The sequence below is a fragment of the Salmo trutta genome, chromosome 7 (genome assembly GCF_901001165.1).
Source record: "Salmo trutta chromosome 7, fSalTru1.1, whole genome shotgun sequence".
Lineage (NCBI taxonomy): Eukaryota > Metazoa > Chordata > Actinopteri > Salmoniformes > Salmonidae > Salmo > Salmo trutta.
The window spans coordinates 43,539,422-43,557,872 of record NC_042963.1 but is presented as its reverse complement, the minus strand read 5'-3'; the positions used below and the strand labels follow the sequence as shown (position 1 = coordinate 43,557,872).

At 40.9% G+C, this 18,451-nt stretch overlaps 1 protein-coding gene across 2 annotated transcripts in view; it reads right to left on the bottom strand.

The window, feature by feature from the left end:
* The window catches only part of LOC115197462 (polypeptide N-acetylgalactosaminyltransferase 18), a 102,456-nt gene that overhangs the window by 7,523 nt on the left and 76,482 nt on the right, over positions 1 to 18,451 (bottom strand). The window contains exon 10 of one of the 2 annotated variants that reach the window (XM_029759014.1): positions 15,336 to 15,500. The exons of the other annotated variant lie outside the window; for it this stretch is intronic. Within the exon in view, the coding sequence (XP_029614874.1) occupies positions 15,336 to 15,500 (165 nt within the window). The remainder of the gene's footprint in view (positions 1 to 15,335; positions 15,501 to 18,451) is intronic. 2 annotated transcript variants of the gene reach the window in all.

The window sequence follows — 18,451 nt, the reverse complement described above, 5'->3', positions numbered from 1 at the left end:
AATCAGAGGGCTAATATAAATACTATGCATGCCAGTCTCTCTTGGCTAAGAGTTGAGTAGAGACTGACTGCTTATTTTTTTAAGAAACATTGTGTTGAAAATTCCAAAATGTTTTCATAGTCAACAAACGCACAGCTCTGACACACACACTTACCCCACCAGACATGCCACCAAGGGCCTTTTCAGAGTCCCCAAATCCATAAACATTTCAAGATAACGTACAGTATTATATAGAGCAGGGCAAAGGCCGTATGCGGCCCACGACCTGATTCAATACGTTCCGCAGAATCATGCTCAGATCAAAGAATTTGCTATAGTAAAGTTTTTGAAAAACGTATTTGCTATTTAAATTATAAGCCCAATGAATACTCGCATTTGTGTAATGATTTAACTCCCACCGCTTGTGGGACATTTATTTTGAAGGCATGTACATAACTGCACGAGAACAGACAGTGACTGATAGGCTGACATGTCACAGTTACAAATAGTAGCTAGCTAGAAATTGCGCAAAAATGAGTTTTTCAAAGGTTTCAAAGAAAAGGAAAGTAGACAATGAATGTAGGGTGTTCCAGCCAGAGTGGACATCAAAATATTTATTTATTGAGGTATCAGGGAAAGCTGTGTGCTTAGTGTGAGAAAGAGTTGCTTTCTCAATTGCAAAAGCAGCAAGGACTTTTCACAAAATTGCATTCAGCAAACAATGGAATTGCAAGAGCTAGCCATGTATTGTCCCACAAAATTGCTAAACATAGCAAGCCATTCGCGGAGGGCGAATTCATGAAATAATGTTTAATTGACTCTGCAGCAATACTTTGCCCTGACGAGAAAGAGCAGTTTGAAAATGTTTTCCTGCCAAGACCACAGCGTGTTGAGGACATCGCAGAGAATATGGAACAGTTGAAAGACAAGGTAAAGGATTTCAACTATTTCTCCTTGGCCCTGGATGAGAGAAGTGATGCACGTGACTCCCGATACGACCTACAACAAACCATCAAACAGGCAAAGAGTGAATACAGGACTAAGATTGAATCCTACTACGCCAGCTCTGATGCTAGACAGATTGCCAAGGCTTGCAAACTATAACGGATTACAAAAGGCAAACCCAGCCGCGAGCTGCCCTGTGACGTCAGCCTACCAGACGAGCTAAATGCTTTCTATGCTCGCTTCGAGCAAGCCACACAGCCATGAACACCAGCTGTTCCAGACAACTGTGTGATCTCGCTCGCCGTAGCCGGTGTGAGTAAGACGTTTAAACAGGTTAACATTCACAGATGGAATACCAGGACGTGTACTCAGAGCATGCGCTGACCAACTGGCAAGTGTCTTCACTGACATCTTCAACCCATCCCTGACCCAGTCTGTAATACCTACATGTTTCAAGCACATGACCATAGTCCCTGTGCCCAATAATGACAAAGTAACCTGTCTAACTGACTATCACCCCGTAGCCCTCACATCTATAGCCATGAAATGCTTTGAAAGGCTGGTCATGGCTCACATCAACACCATCATCCCAGACGCCCTGGACCGCCCCAATAGAGCCACATATGAGACAATCTATATTGCACTACACACTGCCCTCACCCACCTGGACAAAAGGAATACAGTGCATTTGGAAAGTATTGAGACCCTTTGACTTTAACATTTTGTTACGTTACAGCATTATTCTAAAATGGATTCAATCGTTTTTTCCCCTCAGCAATCAACACACAATACCCCATAATGACGAAGCAAAAACAGCTTTTTAGAAATTTTGCAAATGTATAAGAAATAAAAATACAGAAATATCACATTTACATAAGTTTTCAGACCCTTTACTCAGTACTTTACTCAGCACCGGATACCTCAATAATTACAGCCTCGAGTCTTCTTGGGTATGACGCTACAAGCTTGGCACGCCTGTATTTGGGGAGTTTCTCCCATTCTTCTCTGCAGATCCTCTCAAGCTCTGTTAGGTTGAATGGGGAGCGTTGCAGCACAGTCATTTTCAGGTCTCTCCAGAGATGTTCAAATCGGGTTCAGGTCCGTGCTCTGGCTGTGCCACTCAAAGACATTCAGAGACTTATCCCGAAGCAACTCCTGCGTTGTCTTGGGTATGTGCTTAAGGTCATTGTCCTGTTGGAAGGTAAACCTTCATCCCAGTCTGTGGTCCCGAGCGCCCTGGAGCAGGTTTTCATCAAGGATCAATCTGTACTTCATCTTTGCCTCGATCCTGAATAGTCTCCCAGTCCCTGCCACTAAAAAAACATCCCCACAGCATGATGCTGCCACCATCATGCTTCACTGTAGGGATGGTGCCAGGTTTCCTCCAGACGTGACGCTTGGCATTCAAGCCAAAGAGTTCAACCTTGGTTTCATCAGACCAGAGCATCTTGTTTGTAATGGTCCTTTAGGTGCCTTTGAGCAAACTCCAAGTGGGCTGTCATGTGGCTTTTAATGAGGAGTGGCTTCTGTCTGGCCACCATAAAGATAGAAATTGCAATGTGCATATTTACGCTTGTATGTCGTTGTTGTCTCGCTGTTGAAAACACTTGATCATCCTGTAGAGTTCATTAGAGTCTTTCGTCATTGTAGGTTGTTAGAATGGCTACTTCAGAGTACCATTCGGAAATGTTCTCATAGATGCTTCGGCGGTTGTCGGTATTCTCGTTCTAGGTTTACGTAATTTCTAGTTGCAGACTAGTAATTTGTGTCGTCTAGAATTTGCTACTTTAGAAGTGAATCGATAGTCTCGGAGTTTAACCATTTCAAGCCATGTAGCCAAAACTACAGCTGTATGGTCTCCGTGACCTATAGAATTGTAGCCATTCCAATGTGGGGACTCCTTCCCGGCATTCTCTGACTTAATGTATATTTTGTAGGAAGTGGGTTTTAACACACTGTGGAAAAGGGCGGTTCTATGACCCCTGATGTAATGTCTGGGCTCATAGGGGTGTGGACACTGACTAGTTCAAATTTTATAACTAAAACAAGTATCTTGTTTAGAAGGCCAACATGACATTACATCTTCTCACAAATGGTTTCATATTCAACAATATATTTTACACAACATTCAGGTAGAAAACTAATAACAGAAATGTACACTTCCAAAACTACCATTATTCTGTGCTACCGTCCTTCCTGTCGTCACAAAATAAAACTTCGACAGGATTGTTCTTTAACCTCTTATGGCTAGGGGGCAGTATTTTCACGGCCGGATAAAAAACGTACCCGATTTAATCTGATTATTACTCCTGCCCAGAAACTAGAATATGCATATAATTATTAGCTTTGGAGAGAAAACACTCCAAAGTTTCTAAAACTGTTTGAATGGTGTCTGTGAGTATAACAGAACTCATTTGGCAGGCCAAAACCTGAGAAGATTCCAAACAGGAAGCGCCCTCTCTGACCATTTCTTGCCCTCCTTGATCATCTCTATCCAATACAGGGGATCTCTGCTGTTACGTGACACTTCCTACGGCTCCCATGGGCTCTCAGAAGGCGGCAAAAAGCTGAATGACGGAATTCCATGCCCTGGCTGAAACACACTAGCGCTTTTGCTAAGTGGTCTATCAGCGGACAATGGGACTCAGGCTCGTGCACGAGACGACCCCATGTTTTTATTCTATCGTCTTTGAACGGATACAACGACTCCCGGTCGGAATATTATCGCTTTTTTACGAGAAAATTTTAAACAGTGGTTGACATGCTTCGAAGTACGGTAATGGAATATTTAGAATTGTTTTGTCACGAAATGCGTCGTGCTCGTAACCCTTCTTTACCATTCGGATAGTGTCTTGAACGCACAAACAAAACGCCGCTGTTTGGCTATAACTATGGATTATTTGGGACCAAACCAACATTTGTTATTGAAGTAGAAGTCCTGGGAGTGCATTCTGACGAAGAACAGCAAAGGTAATAACATTTTTCTTATAGTAAATCTGACTTTGGTGAGTGCTAAACTTGCTAGGTGTCTAAATAGGCTAGCCCGTGATGGCTGGGCTATCTAGTCAGAATATTGCAAAATGTGCTTTCACCGAAAAGCTATTTTAAAATCGGACATGGCGATTGCATAAAGAAGTTCTGTATCTATAATTCTTAATTAAAATAATTATGTTTTTTGTGAACGTTTATCGTGAGTAATTTAGTAAATTCACCGGAAGTTTGCGGGGGGTATGCTAGTTCTGAACGTCACATGCTAATGTAAAAAAGCTGGTTTTTGATATAAATATGAACTTGATTGAACAAAACATGCATGCATTGTATAACATAATGTCCTAGGGTTGTCATCTGATGAAGATCAAAGGTTAGTGCTGTATTTAGCTGTGGTTTTGTTTTTTGTGACATTATATGCTAGCTTGAAAAATGGGTGTCTGATTATTTCTGGCTGGGTACTCTGCTGACATAATCTAATGTTTTGCTTTCGCTGTAAAGCCTTTTTGAAATCGGACAGTGTGGTTAGATTAACGAGAGTCTTGTCTTTAAAATGGTGTAAAATAGTCATATGTTTGAGAAATTGAAGTAATAGCATTTCTAAGGTATTTGAATAACGCGCCACGGGATTCCACTGGCTGTTACGTAGGTGGGACGATTTTGTCCCACCTACCCTAGAGAGGCTAAATTGGGATTTTTGGTCACTGGCCTACATACAATACTACAATGTCAGTGGAATTAGTCAACATTTTTACAAACGAATACAAAATTAAAAGATGAAATGTCTTGAGTCAATAAGTATTCAACCCCTTTGGATTGGCAAGCCAAAAATGTGCTTAACAAGTCACATAATAAATTGCATGGACTGTGAGTGACTGTGTGCAATAATAGTGTGTAACATGATTTTTGACTGACTACCGTATCTCTGTAACCCACACATACAGATAATTGTAAGGTCCCTCCATTGAGCAGTGAATGTCAAACACAGATTCAACCACAACGATCAGGGAGGTTTTCCAATACCTCACAAAGGGCACCAATTGGTAGATGGGAGAGAAAAAAAACAGACATCGAATATCCTTTTGAGCATGGTGAAGTTACTAATTACACTTGGATGGTATATCTATACACCCAGTCGCTACAAAGATACAAGCGTCCTTCCTAACAGTTGTCGGAGAGGAAGCAAATCACTCAGGGATTTCACCATGAGACCAATGGGGACTTTAAAACAGTTAGAGTTTAATGGCTGTGATAGGCGAAAACTGAGTATAGATCAACAACATTGTAGTTACTCCACAATACTAACCTAAATGACAGAGTGAAAATGATGCCTGTACAGAATACAAATATTCCAAAATATGCATCCTGTTTGCAATAATACAGAAGTAAAACTGCAAAGAATGTGGCAAAGAAATGAACTTTATGTCATGAATACAAAGCGTGTGTTTAGGGCAAATCGAACACAACATATCCCGAGTACCACTCCTCATATTTTCAAGCATGGTGGTGGCTGCATCACGCTATGGGTATGCTTGTCATCGGCAAAGTCCAGGGGAGTTTTTTAGGATAAAAACAAATGGAATAGAGCTAGCGCAGGAAAACCCTAGAGGAAAACCTTGTTCAGTCTGCTTTCCAACAGACACTGGGAGACAAATTCACTTTTCAGCAGGAAAATAAAATAAAACGAGGCAAAATATACACTGGAGTTGCTTACCAAGACCGCATTGAATGTTCCTGATTGGCCTAGTTACAGTTTTGACTTAAATTGTCTTCAAAATGTATGGAAAGACTTGTCTTGCAATGATCAACAATGAACTTGACAGAGCTTGAATATTTTTTTTAAGAATAATGTGCAAATATTGTACAATCCGGTTATGCAAAGCTCCTAGAGACTTACCCCAAAACCCTCAGCTGTAATTGCTGCCAAAGTGATTCTAACATGTAAATGAGATATCTATGCATTTCATTATCAATAAATGTGCAAAAAAATAAATGAGAAAAAAATATTTTATCCATTTTGAATTCAGGCTGTAACAACAAAATGTGGAATAAGTCAAGGGGTATGAATACTTTCTGAAGGCACTGTACATAATAGTGAATCACATTGAATCAAATAAGGCCACTGTCAAACTGCTTTTTACACACCATAAAACAATTGGAATTACATTTTCAAATCAGGGATCATGTTTAAGATACTTTGCATTATTACTGTTGTCTTGAATCTAATATTGCATATTCTGTGGCTATTCAGATGGCAAATCTAGCTAGTTTGTTACTTGGTCCATGATTTTAAATTTTGGTCCTAGGTTGGTTGCACCATCTGTACTACTGTATCACATCATCTTGGTTGGTAGTCCTATTACACCATATTTCACATAATGACATCAATGATGTCACAGAACTGGACAAAACTTTAAACTTGCTCTTCCTGAGCTCAGTGTTGATTTAATAGGCAAACAGTCAACATGGCTTCTGTGGGCTCTTCAAGTGCCATAAGGCAAAAAGCTAAAAATCAAAGAAGATTGACATTGGAAATGAAGAGGGGAACAATATTAGCTCATCAAGGAGATTGATGTGCATCAATGCTTATTTTTGCTACCTTTGGTTTGGTCAACAATTGATTTTGAATACAAACATGTCAGATCTGGTATAAATGGAATGAAAGTCTGTTCTCTCTCTTCTCCTGTATCCTGCCCATGGAATAAGGTTGTAAGGCCCATGGCCTGAGTAGGTCTGATTAGTTCATGCTTTGTCTTGTAAGTTAACCTTAGTATTCACAATCTAAGCATACAGATCCTATGTTAATGTCAGTATTGTCTTGTAACTTACGCTTTATGCCTATGGAAAAATTTGATGTAATCAATTTATCACTAGCCACTTATATATATATATAATGTTTACTTACCCTACATTACTCATCTCATATGTATATACTGTACTCTACACCATCTACTGCATCTTGCCATCTTGATGTAATGTATCACTAGCCAGTTTAAACAATGCCACTTTATATAATGTTTTCATACCCTACATTACTCATCTCATATGTATATACTGTACTCTATACCATCTACTGCATCTTGCCTATGCCGTTCGGCCATCACTCATTTATATATTTTTATGTACATATTCGTATTCATTCCTTTACACTTGTGTGTACAAGCTAGTTGTTGTGGAATTGTTAGGTTATATTACTTGTTAGATATTACTGCATGGTCGGAACTAGAAGCACAAGCATTTCACTACACTTGCATTAACACCTGCTAACCATGTGTATCTGACAAATACATTTGATTTGGTTTGTATGTGAATCCATTCATTTTACAAAGATACTAAATAATGCCTACTTTGATATTCGCTTCTCATGACCATTCCTTGATCTTACACAGCGACATGCATAATAATTGCACATGGTTTAACTATAGTATCATATGGAGTCAGATATTCAGTTCAATAGACTTTAACATACAAATTACATAGTCTTATGATGTGTTACATGTGAGGTATATACAGTATAATATATGATTAGGCTATATGATAAATATTACTCCACTACACGTAGAGGTAGACCAGGCAGCTCATCGCCTTCCACGATCCTGAGAGGAGCCAGCCATCTGGCTAAAAAAAGCCTCTGGATCTGGTGTGGGCAGAGGGGTGCGTTGGCTTCCACTCCTAAGGGTACCTGCCCACCTTCCCTATTTTTTACCTACCCTCAGGAGATAGCGCTGGCCAGGTAAAGTCCATAATATTCTGCAAGATACATTGACTCTACTTTTTCTTAGCAACCCCAATTAATTGTAAATGTCTTGGCTCCTACAACATGTTCCCTGTGTGTCTCTGGCTGGTCAGGGGCAAGATTTATTTCCTCTACTTCTCCCTGGACCAGCCTCTGGTCATGCTACAGACCAGCACCAGCCCTAAGCTGGTCATGGTGTCAACCTGCTGTCTGCCATCAGGCTCAAAACAGCGAGGAGACGTGGACATGGAGAGCAGATCATTCAGGTGTCCGTTTCATGGCTCATGTCATTGTAGGCATCTCATAAAAAGGTTGTATTGTCTTTCAGGTGTACCTCATGGCAGAGGTCCCACAGGTGAAAGTTGGTTTTAGCCCAAGTTGAGGGGGGATTGGATATATTGGGATTGGGTGTAATCCCTTACAGCAGAGTTCCCACCATGTTGTGGCTGTTGCGTTTCATTTTTATCTTTCAACTTGATTGAGAAAAGACTGATCCGCTGAAGTTCCTTACTGGCATACCAACTAAAGCAGATTTTAGCATTGAAAGTAGATTGCTTTGTTGTGATCATTTTAATAGTATACTGTATGTTTTAACTGTATTTTTTCAATGTGTTATTAGAAGGGTTTCTATAAATATTACATTGATGATAACGCTGTCATCTGCAAAACATAAGGCAGGTTCACAATGGTTAACAAATGCAAAACAGTTCAATGATTGCATATTGCTGTTATGTCTGAAACAAATTACATTTGATTTCCATCTCAGCAGTGCAGCTAGTAATTTATGCTGCTACAGACTGCTGTGCCCAGACTAACTATTGAACTCCAATACCAGAAGGCCCTAAATCTAAATTCCTTAGATAATGAATTTAATTTGATTCCTAATTAATCTGTTCACTCCGATATGAATGAATTATTGCAGAGACTGTTTATCCTGCACTCATCTTTTTGCACATGTCAACTCCTCCACATGAGTGGGTATTCGTTTTTTGTGTGCATAAGATCTGTGTTTGCTCCTCCACAGTGTGCTCAGGAGTGTGCTCTTTCCTTGGTCCCAGAGGAGAGGGTCTGAGATGGACTTTACCTCTGGCAACGAACCAACTCTCCTCTCCATACAACACTCTCATTCAATCTCCTGAGTGGGCCAAACCCAAATATTGATTTGCTATCCTAAGTAGAAACTGAAGGTTGTGAGGCCTATGTGACCTGCGCTCCGATTCGGGAATCAGGGAGCTTATGAACTTGGAAATGTCACACTGTGTACCATCTACTGCTAGTCTGAAAGTAGAATCATAAGTTACAGGCACCAATACTGTCTACACACTGTTTTTCATGAAATAGCTATTTATTTTAAGGTACAATAGAAGGTGGGATTTTTTTCCTTGCACTGGCTCTGTCACAGTAGGTAGCCAATGTTCACAAATTGAAAATATAGGAAACTTAATGCATCTTTAGATGGCAGTATTATAAATCAGTATGAGTTCTCAGCAGAGAGCATTTGATATGAAGATAAAAAACAACACATTCTTCTGAAAACATTGTTTTTTGAACCGTCTGTGTAGGGTAGACGGAGGCTGGAGTAGCTGTGGTAGTAAATTATGTATTTTTCTGATAAGACTGTCAAAGTTAATGCGTTAATTACAGTTAACTATAAAAAAAACAATTATGGAGTCAATTTAGTACCGCATTTATTACATCCATTTTTCATCCACAAATCAGGGTTTCCATACAGACACTATTAGTGCAACACAACGCGCTCTGCTGTTGGTCGGCAAGTAATTTAGTTCCCAGAAACTTCAGCCCAAATTTGCAAAGAGTCTGGTAGACTGAAAAGTCTAACTTTGTTAGCCAATACAGAAAGAACAGGAGAAACACCCAGCACATAGGCATTGCCTTAATATACCAACCAATCATCTCCCACAACAGTTGTGGGATTCGCTAAAATTAAATGACTAATACTTTACTCAGTAGGTCACCCCCATTGAATTCTATGGTTACTCCCACTAAGGCAAACTTTGAATCATTGATACCCCAGGATTATATGCAGTGTGTGCAATAGCCTGGGGATGAGGTTAGTTGGGAAGTAGCAGCAGTCTGTCTCCCTGTGGTGCCAAAACAACCATTATGCGCGCAACTTTGAGCAACAATTATTTGAAGGAAAACGTACAGAAAGTTAATCCATAAAAACATTCCAACGCGTTTCTTTAGATAACAGCAAATACTTAATTTGCACAGAAGTAGCTAGCTAGTTATGCTAGCTAGCAAACCAAGCAAGAATGTTGAGAATGCAATGGCTGAATGCCTCTAGATTCAACTCTAGAACACAACAGGACATCCATTTAATTTAGTTACTGTTTTTGCTGTAGTTCTAAGGTCAAAAGATTGAAGCTAACGAACCCAATTCTAACAGTAGCAGCTTGTGACTTATACAGAATTGTAACGTGATATGTGATCCTCCATACCCGTTACAGCTTAGCTAATGCAAAGCTCCGGCACCCATTTTTCTACTAACCTTTCTTGGTGATAAGTTTATCGAGAACAAAGAAAGTATGTTTTTTTAAAATTGTTTGACAGCCCTAATTGCTGAGCATCTGTCACGTCCTGACCAGTTATTTGTCATTGTAGTTTGGTCAGGACGTGGCAGGGGGTGATGTTTTATGTGGTTCGGGGTTTGTTAGACTATGTACTTATGTAAGAGGGGTGTTTGTTTTGTGTGTTCTGGTTTTTTTTGTTCTATGTTTAGTTCATTGGATTGACCTTCAATTGGAGGCAGCTGTTCCTCGTTGCCTTTGATTGAAGGTCCTATGTATAGGGGTGTTTTTGAACTTATCCCAGAGACTGCTCCAAGACGCCGCTGGCAGATGCCATCAGACTGTTAAATAGCCATCACCACCCGGTTACTCATCCCTGCACCTTAGAGGCTGCTGCCCTATTTACATAGACATGGAACACTGGTCACTTTAATAATATTTACATACTGTTTAATCCATTTCATATGTATTTACTGTATTCTAGTCAAGTCCATCCTATTCAACTATTGCTGTGTATATATATATATATAAAAATCACACACACACACACACACACACACACACACACACACAGGACGTTGCCCTCTTTGGGTTTTCTATGTACCATCCCCCTACCCAGGCCCTGTGAGAGAGGTCATAAATTCCTAAGAAAATGTCCCGCCTCATGGCCACAGTATACAGAGAGAGTGGGTTTCATAGAAAGAACCCAGGAATTCTTCCACCTCACAGGACTGGAGAACCGAATGACATTTATGTTCTGGAGAAGGTATAAGAGATCGGTGAAGAATCCAGCTACAAACTGGTCCGTTTGGTACAATTTTGTGAAACTCATGAGAGACAATACGGCCACATTACCATGGCTCTGTTTATATCATAGTCTCAGTTGTGAGACTTACATCTGATGGTTGTATAAAATTAATGAATAAGGATAAAGCTATTTGGAATATGTTGGGATGCTTGTAAGATGTTAATGTGAGAGAATTTTATTTTCTGTTTAAAGTTTTACCAAGTCATCGGCACGCCCCCATGAACAGACGAGACCTGGCATCATGAGGCAGCCCTTTTCTGTCATTCCAAATATAACCCCCACCCAGGGTTTCTATCACCAGACCAGCTTACCTCGATAACGAGAGGGCCAAGGTGACCATGCATTCCTCGTTCTGAACTTTAACCATACCACGTGGTTAAACTCTTAGAGTATCGATACCGACAGAATAATAACAAGTCTGAAATTAATTACTAGTCTGCAGCTAGGAATTCGGTATTATTGAATGTGAAGACCGACGAAACATCCGTCCTATAACGACATTAATGAATGTCACTCTGAACTACCTATTCTAACCATGACAGAGAGAGAGGTAGAGAGAGAGGGCGGACAGACTCTCCAACAGAACAAAACCCTCCAACAAAGATCCCGACGACACACTCAGCATAAATATATATATTGATTGCAATTGTTCCCGAATGAGTGAGCGTTCATGTGCAAAGGATAAGCATTTCAATTGTTAATATTTATCAACTCTGTAGTGCCTTCTCAGCTGACCCCCACTCCCCTTTTGTCTAACAAGCCACCATGCAGGTTTAGCCACTAGGGCACATTCCTTTATCATTTCTTTGCAACGATACCTACTGTTTGTTATGCATTTCTGTGAATTACTTAGATTAGTAAATTAATGATTTTAAGACAATTGATGTATGGATGACTCATAGTGAAGACTGGGTTCGTGCAGATAACCAACAATTTACGATGTTTGGAATGAGACTGGCGTGAGGTAAATAACACATTAATCAGGAGACTAATCGATCAGATAGTATAATATCTGTAAGTTATATTAGGAAAATTATAACTTTGTAATCTGAATATTTTCCTTGGTGCCCCGACCTAGTTAATTACAGTTACACGATTAATCAGTTTAATCGCGTAATAATAATTACAGAAAGTTATTTGATAAACATGTCTTCCGTTTTAATGATGCCAAAGACGCAACAATATATAATCAATGGAAATCCAATTTATCAACCCATGGAGGTCTGGATTTGGAGTCACACTCAAAATTAAAGTGGAAAACCACACTACAGGCTGATCCAACTTTGATGTAATGTCCTTAAAACAAGTCAAAATGAGGCTCAGTAGTGTGTATGGCCTCCACGTGCCTATATGACCTCCCTACAACGCCTGGGCATGCTCCTGATGAGGTGGCGGATGGTCTCCTGAGGGATCTCCTCCCAGACCTGGACTAAAGCATCCGCCAACTCCTGGACAGTCTGTGGTGCAACGTGGCGTTGGTGGATGGAGTGAGACATGATGTCCCAGTTGTGCTCAATTGGATTCAGGTCTGGGGAACGGGCGGGCCAGTCCATAGCATCAATGCCTTCCTCTTGCAGGAACTGCTGACACACTCCAGCCACATGAGGTCTAGCATTGTCTTGCATTAGGAGGAACCCAGGGCCAACCGCACCAGCATATGGTCTCACAAGGGGTCTGAGGATCTCATCTCGGTACCTAATGGCAGTCAGACTACCTCTGGCGAGCACATGGAGGGCTGTGCGGCCCCCCAAAGAAATGCCACCCCACACCATGACTGACCCACCGCCAAACCGGTCATGCTGGAGGATGTTGCAGGCAGCAGAACGTTTTCCACGGCGTCTCCAGACTCTGTCATGTCTGTCACGTGCTCAGTGTGAACCTGCTTTTATCTGTGAAGAGCACAGGGCGGCAGTGGCAAATTTGCCAATCTTGGTGTTCTCTGGCAAATGCCAAACGTCCTGCACGGTGTTGGGCTGTAAGCACAACCCCCACCTGTGGACGTCGGGCCCTCATACCACCCTCATGGAGTCTGTTTCTGACCGTTTGAGCATACACATGCACATTTGTGGCCTGCTGGAGGTCATTTTGCAGGGCTCTGGCAGTGCGCCTTCTGCTCCTCCTTGCACAAAGGCGGAGGTAGCGGTCCTGCTGCTGGGTTGTTGCCCTCCTACGGCCTCCTCCACGTCTCCTGATGTACTGGCCTGTCTCCTGGTAGCGCCTCCATGCTCTGGACACTACGCTGACAGACACAGCAATCCTTCTTGCCACAGCTCGCATTGATGTGCCATCCTGGATGAGCTGCACTACCTGAGCCACTTGTGTGGGTTGTAGACTCCGTCTCATGCTACCATTAGAGTGAAAGCACCGCCAGCATTTAAAAGTGACCAAAACATCAGCCAGGAAGCATAGGAACTGAGAAGTGGTCTGTGGTCCCCACCTGCAGAACCACTCCTTTATTAGTGGTGTCTTGCTAATTGCCTATAATTTCCACCTGTTGTCTATTCCATTTGCACAACAGCATGTGAAATGTATTGTCAATCAGTGTTGCTTCCTAAGTGGACAGTTTGATTTCACAGAAGTGTGATTGACTTGGAGTTAAATTGTGTTGTTTAAGTGTTCCCTTTATTTTTTTGAGCAGTATATATATATATATATATATATATATATATATATATATATATATATATATATATATATATATATATATATATATATATATATATATATATATATACACACACACACACACACACACACACACACACACACACACACACACATATATATATATACACACACACACACACACACACACACACACACACACACATACACATACACAAACAGTTGAAGTCGGAAGTTTAACCTCTATGGGACCCCTTCCCGTGCCATGCTGTCTTGTCAAGCAATCCCGTTACCGGGATGAGAACGGGAAGGGTTCCCATAGAGGTTAAACTTCCGACTTCAACTGTGTGTGTGTGTGTATATCCCAGGTAACGGGATTGCTTGACAAGATAGCATGGCACGAAATTCATAACAGCAAAAATCGAATAATTTCATTTTCTCAAACAATCAACTATTTTACACCATTTGAAAGATAAACATCTCCTTAATCCAACCACATTGTCCGATTTCAAAGAGGCTTTATGGCGAAAGCATAAAGTTAGATGTATGTATGTACGTACATATATATACACACACACACTTTATATACATATATATACACACATACACACATACATACATATACACACATACATATACACACACACACACACACCTCATCCTAATGTTTCTATACATCTTAATTCCATTGTTTTACTTTTAGATGTTTTTATAGTTGTGCATTACTGCACTGTTTGAGCTAGGAACACAAGCATTTCGTTACACCCGCAATAACATCTGCCAAACATGTGTATGCGACCAATACAATTTGATTTGTTTGATTTAGCATGTGAGACTTGGTTTAGCTCTACCCTGACAAAACAGCTCACATATTCCCTGCTGCCTGTCCCACCTCCCTAGGGGCACCTTCCCGGTAATATTCACTCCACCCTCTCTCCTGAATTAAGCATGTGTTTACAGCAAGCGCTTTTCATGGCTTGGTTATACGCTGTGATGAGTATTTGCGAGAGGTGATTGTGTTTAACATTTCTGTAATTGACTTTTTATTGGGGATTTCAAGTGGTGTCTGTGAAGGGGCATATAAAAATGTACCAATAAAATAAGAAGCTAATAAAAATTTATTTATCCCAGATTTTACTTCCACCATTACTCGTTCTTCATTTCAGAGTCTTTGACTAAACTTTCCTTTCAACTATTAAAAATGAAGGAGCCCTTATTTGAACCTTGAGGAATGCCTAATGGTGATGCTCTCAAAGATATAAAAAGGAGAAAGAAGTACGTTTCGCATGTGATTGTTTGACAGCAGGGTGACATTAGGCCTAATTAGGGTGAGATTTAATGCCATCGTCTGCAGTGGAGAAGACGCAAAGTCATTAGGCGATGTTCATTGTTCTCTACGGAGAAGATCTAACATGTTTAATGAGACAGGGTCCAATGTTCCACTATGGCTTTTCATTTGGTGCGGATGCTTTTTTTGTGACACTCTGTAATGTGAAACAAGGCCACTTGAGTGCGGGCTGGTGAACCACACTCTCAACCCACTAACAGAACCACTCTTCACATCTGCTCCTCTTCTTCAAATGCTCAACAGCCCAATGCAGTGCCTTATTAGCCTGGTTCATCTACCACATTTGTGATTTTGTTTGTGACTAACTCATTACCCATCTGAACTACTGTACAGTGAATCTACATTCTCATGAGAGAAGACAGGAGTCGCTTTTACCTGAGTAAACTGCCAGGCGAGTTTCATGCGCTTGGCTGTGGCGTAGCTGCACTCCAGGAGCCGCGGTCGACTGTTCACATCCACCAGGCACTTGTTGTCGTCATCGTCGATGGTGGGGCTCAGGACCCCAAGGTGTAGCTGCTGCGTGTTCGTGTAGTACACGTTCTAGAGAAGTACAAGGTGAGTGTCAAGCAAACAGAACGATTTGTAACAAGGAACAGAAATGCAATGCATCTGACTGGAGGCACTGAATGCAAGCATCAGGGAGGTAATTGGGTGGAATGATGTTTGTCTTTCGCAAACAAGACATTTAGAAAATCAATTATCCCAACATAAAGCAATATTGAGCCTTTAAGCTGTGATCCTGTACCCTGAAAGAGTTCAGCAGACGGGGGACACAGTGATAATAGTGGTTATTAAACATGAGTCTGTCTATAGATTGACATTCCATTCCAACTGAACTCTTAATGGTGTTGTCTCTCCATTAAGAGCTGGTGACAGAATCTCATTAGTCTCAATCCCTGTGAAGAGAGGACTCTGTCCTTCATTACCTGCCAGGTCCTTTGATAGGTCCTAATTGTGTGTATTGCAATAAAGACACAGCTTGAAGTGTTTACACACCTTAAAAAAACATTGTCAAAATAGCAAATATAAGACGGGAATTCGTAACAAAAATACATGCATTAAATGGACATTTTTCCCATACAAATAGTTGTTCCACTTTGGTATTTATTAGGATCCCCAATAGCCTCTGCAGCAGCTACTCTTCCTGGGGTCCACATGAAACATTTTATTGCTAGCTTGAATTACCTGGGGTGGCAGAGAGTTCCATATAGTCAAATCAAATCGTATTGGTCACATGGTTAGCAGATGCTATTGCGAGTGTAGCGAAATGCTTGTGCTTCTAGTTCCGACAGTGCAGCAATATCTAACATGTAGTCATAGCTCCATTTAATACTGTGCGTTTCCCAGCTTCTGTTCTGGACCTGGGGACTGTGAAGAGACCTCTCGTTGCATGTCTTGTGTTGTACCAATGAGTGTTCGAACTGTGTGCCAACTGCTTGGACAGTTCGGTACCCTCAACACATCAATACCTCGCACAAAGACTCAACTCTCCTCAACTTTGAGCCAGGATAGATTGACATGCATGTTACTGACACTTGCCCACCATGTACATACGTGTGATATGTGCTGCTTTGTTCTGGACCAACTGCAATTTACCTATGTCCCTCTTTCTCGCACATGACCACACAGCTGAACAGTAGTCCAGGTGCAACAAAACTAGGGTTTGTAGGACCTGTCTGGTCGAATGATATGTCAAGAAGGCAGAGTAACGCCTATCACGAAAATACCTTTTCCCATTTTAGCAACCATTAAGTGTATATGTTTTGACCATGACAGCTTGCTATCTAGGGTTACACCCAGCAGTTTAGTCTCCTCAACTTGCTCAAACGCCACATTATTCAATTATAGATCTAAATTAGGCTTAGCGTTGAGCGAGTGATTTGTCCCAAAAATTATGCTTTTTGTTTTTGAGATATTTTTCAGCCTATTACTAGCTACCCATTCTAAAATTGACTGGAGCTCTATGTATGCTGAGTCGTCAGCGTACATAAACACACAGGCTTTATTCAAGGTCGGTGGAAGGTCATTAGTAAAAACAGAAAACAATAATGGCCTTAGCCGGCTGCCCTACTGTACACCACACAACTGAATTTGCATGATAGGCTTCCATTAATTAAAACCCTCTGTTCTATTAGATAGGTAACTCTAAATCCATAGTATGGCAGATGATGCAAATACCTAACACTGAAGTTTTCAGCAATAGGTTATGATCAAGGACATCAAAAGCAGCACTGAAGTCTAACAGAACAGCTCCCACAATCTTCCTACTATCAATTTCTTTCAGCCAATCAGTCATTTGTGTCAGTGCCAGGCCAGTTAAAAACAAATACTTATTTTCAATGATGGCCTAGGAACAGTGGGTTAACTGCCATGTTCAGGGTCAGAACGCTAGATTTTTACCCGTCAGCTCAGGGATTCGATCTGGCAACCTTTCGGTTACTAGTCCAACGCTCTAACCACTAGGCTACCTGCCCCCACCCATGTTGAGTGCCCTTCCCTATAAGCATGCTGAAGGTCTGTTAATTTGTTTTCTGTTAAATAACTTTGTATTTGATCAAACACAATTTTTTCCAAAAGTTTGCTAAGCACTTGTAACAGGATGATTGTTCGGCTGTTTGAACCATTATAGGGTGCTTTTCTTGGGTAGCGGAATGACCTTTGCCTCCCTCCATGTATGAAGGGCACAGACGGTCTTCCAGGCTTAAATTGAAGATGTGGCACAATGTATTCCTCTACCAGACTCAGCAATTTACCATCCAGGTTGTCGATACCAGGTTGTTTGTCCTTATTTATGGTTAGCAACAAAACAAAAATCATAATCACCTCTTCCACACCAACTTTGTGGAACTCAAAACCAAAGTTTTTATTTGGTCCATTATGCATGAATATGAACGCTCAGCATGTTGTTTGCATGTCATGCTTAAGTTTGCTGACCTTGTCAACAAAAAAGTTATTAAAGTGGTTAGCAATATCAAAGGGTTTCATTATGAACAAGCCATCTGCCTCAATGAAGGATGGAGCCGCACTTTGCTTTTTTGCCTAGAATTTCATTTAAAGTACTCCTGAGCTTTTTACTATCATTCTTTATATAAGTTATCTTTGTCCCATAGTATAGTTTCTTCGTTTAGTTTAGTTACGTGATTTCTTTAATTGACTGCATGTTTGCCAGTCTGCTGTGTTGTCAGACCTATTTGCAATTCCCTTTGCCTCATCCTCTCAGCCATACAGTTTTTCAATTCATCATCTATCCATGGGGATTTGGCAGTCAGTTTCTTGATCCGCATATGCCTATCAGGCAACAGAAGAAGCAGTTTCATAAATGCTTCAAGTGCAGCATCAGGATGTTCCTCATTACACACATCTGACCAACCAACATTTTTTACATATTTGACATAGGAATCATTGCAAAACCTCGTATGATCGTTTATACACAATTTTAGGTCCAGTCTTGCAATCTCTCATGGTTCAAAGTGGAAGAGAGATTGACTTCA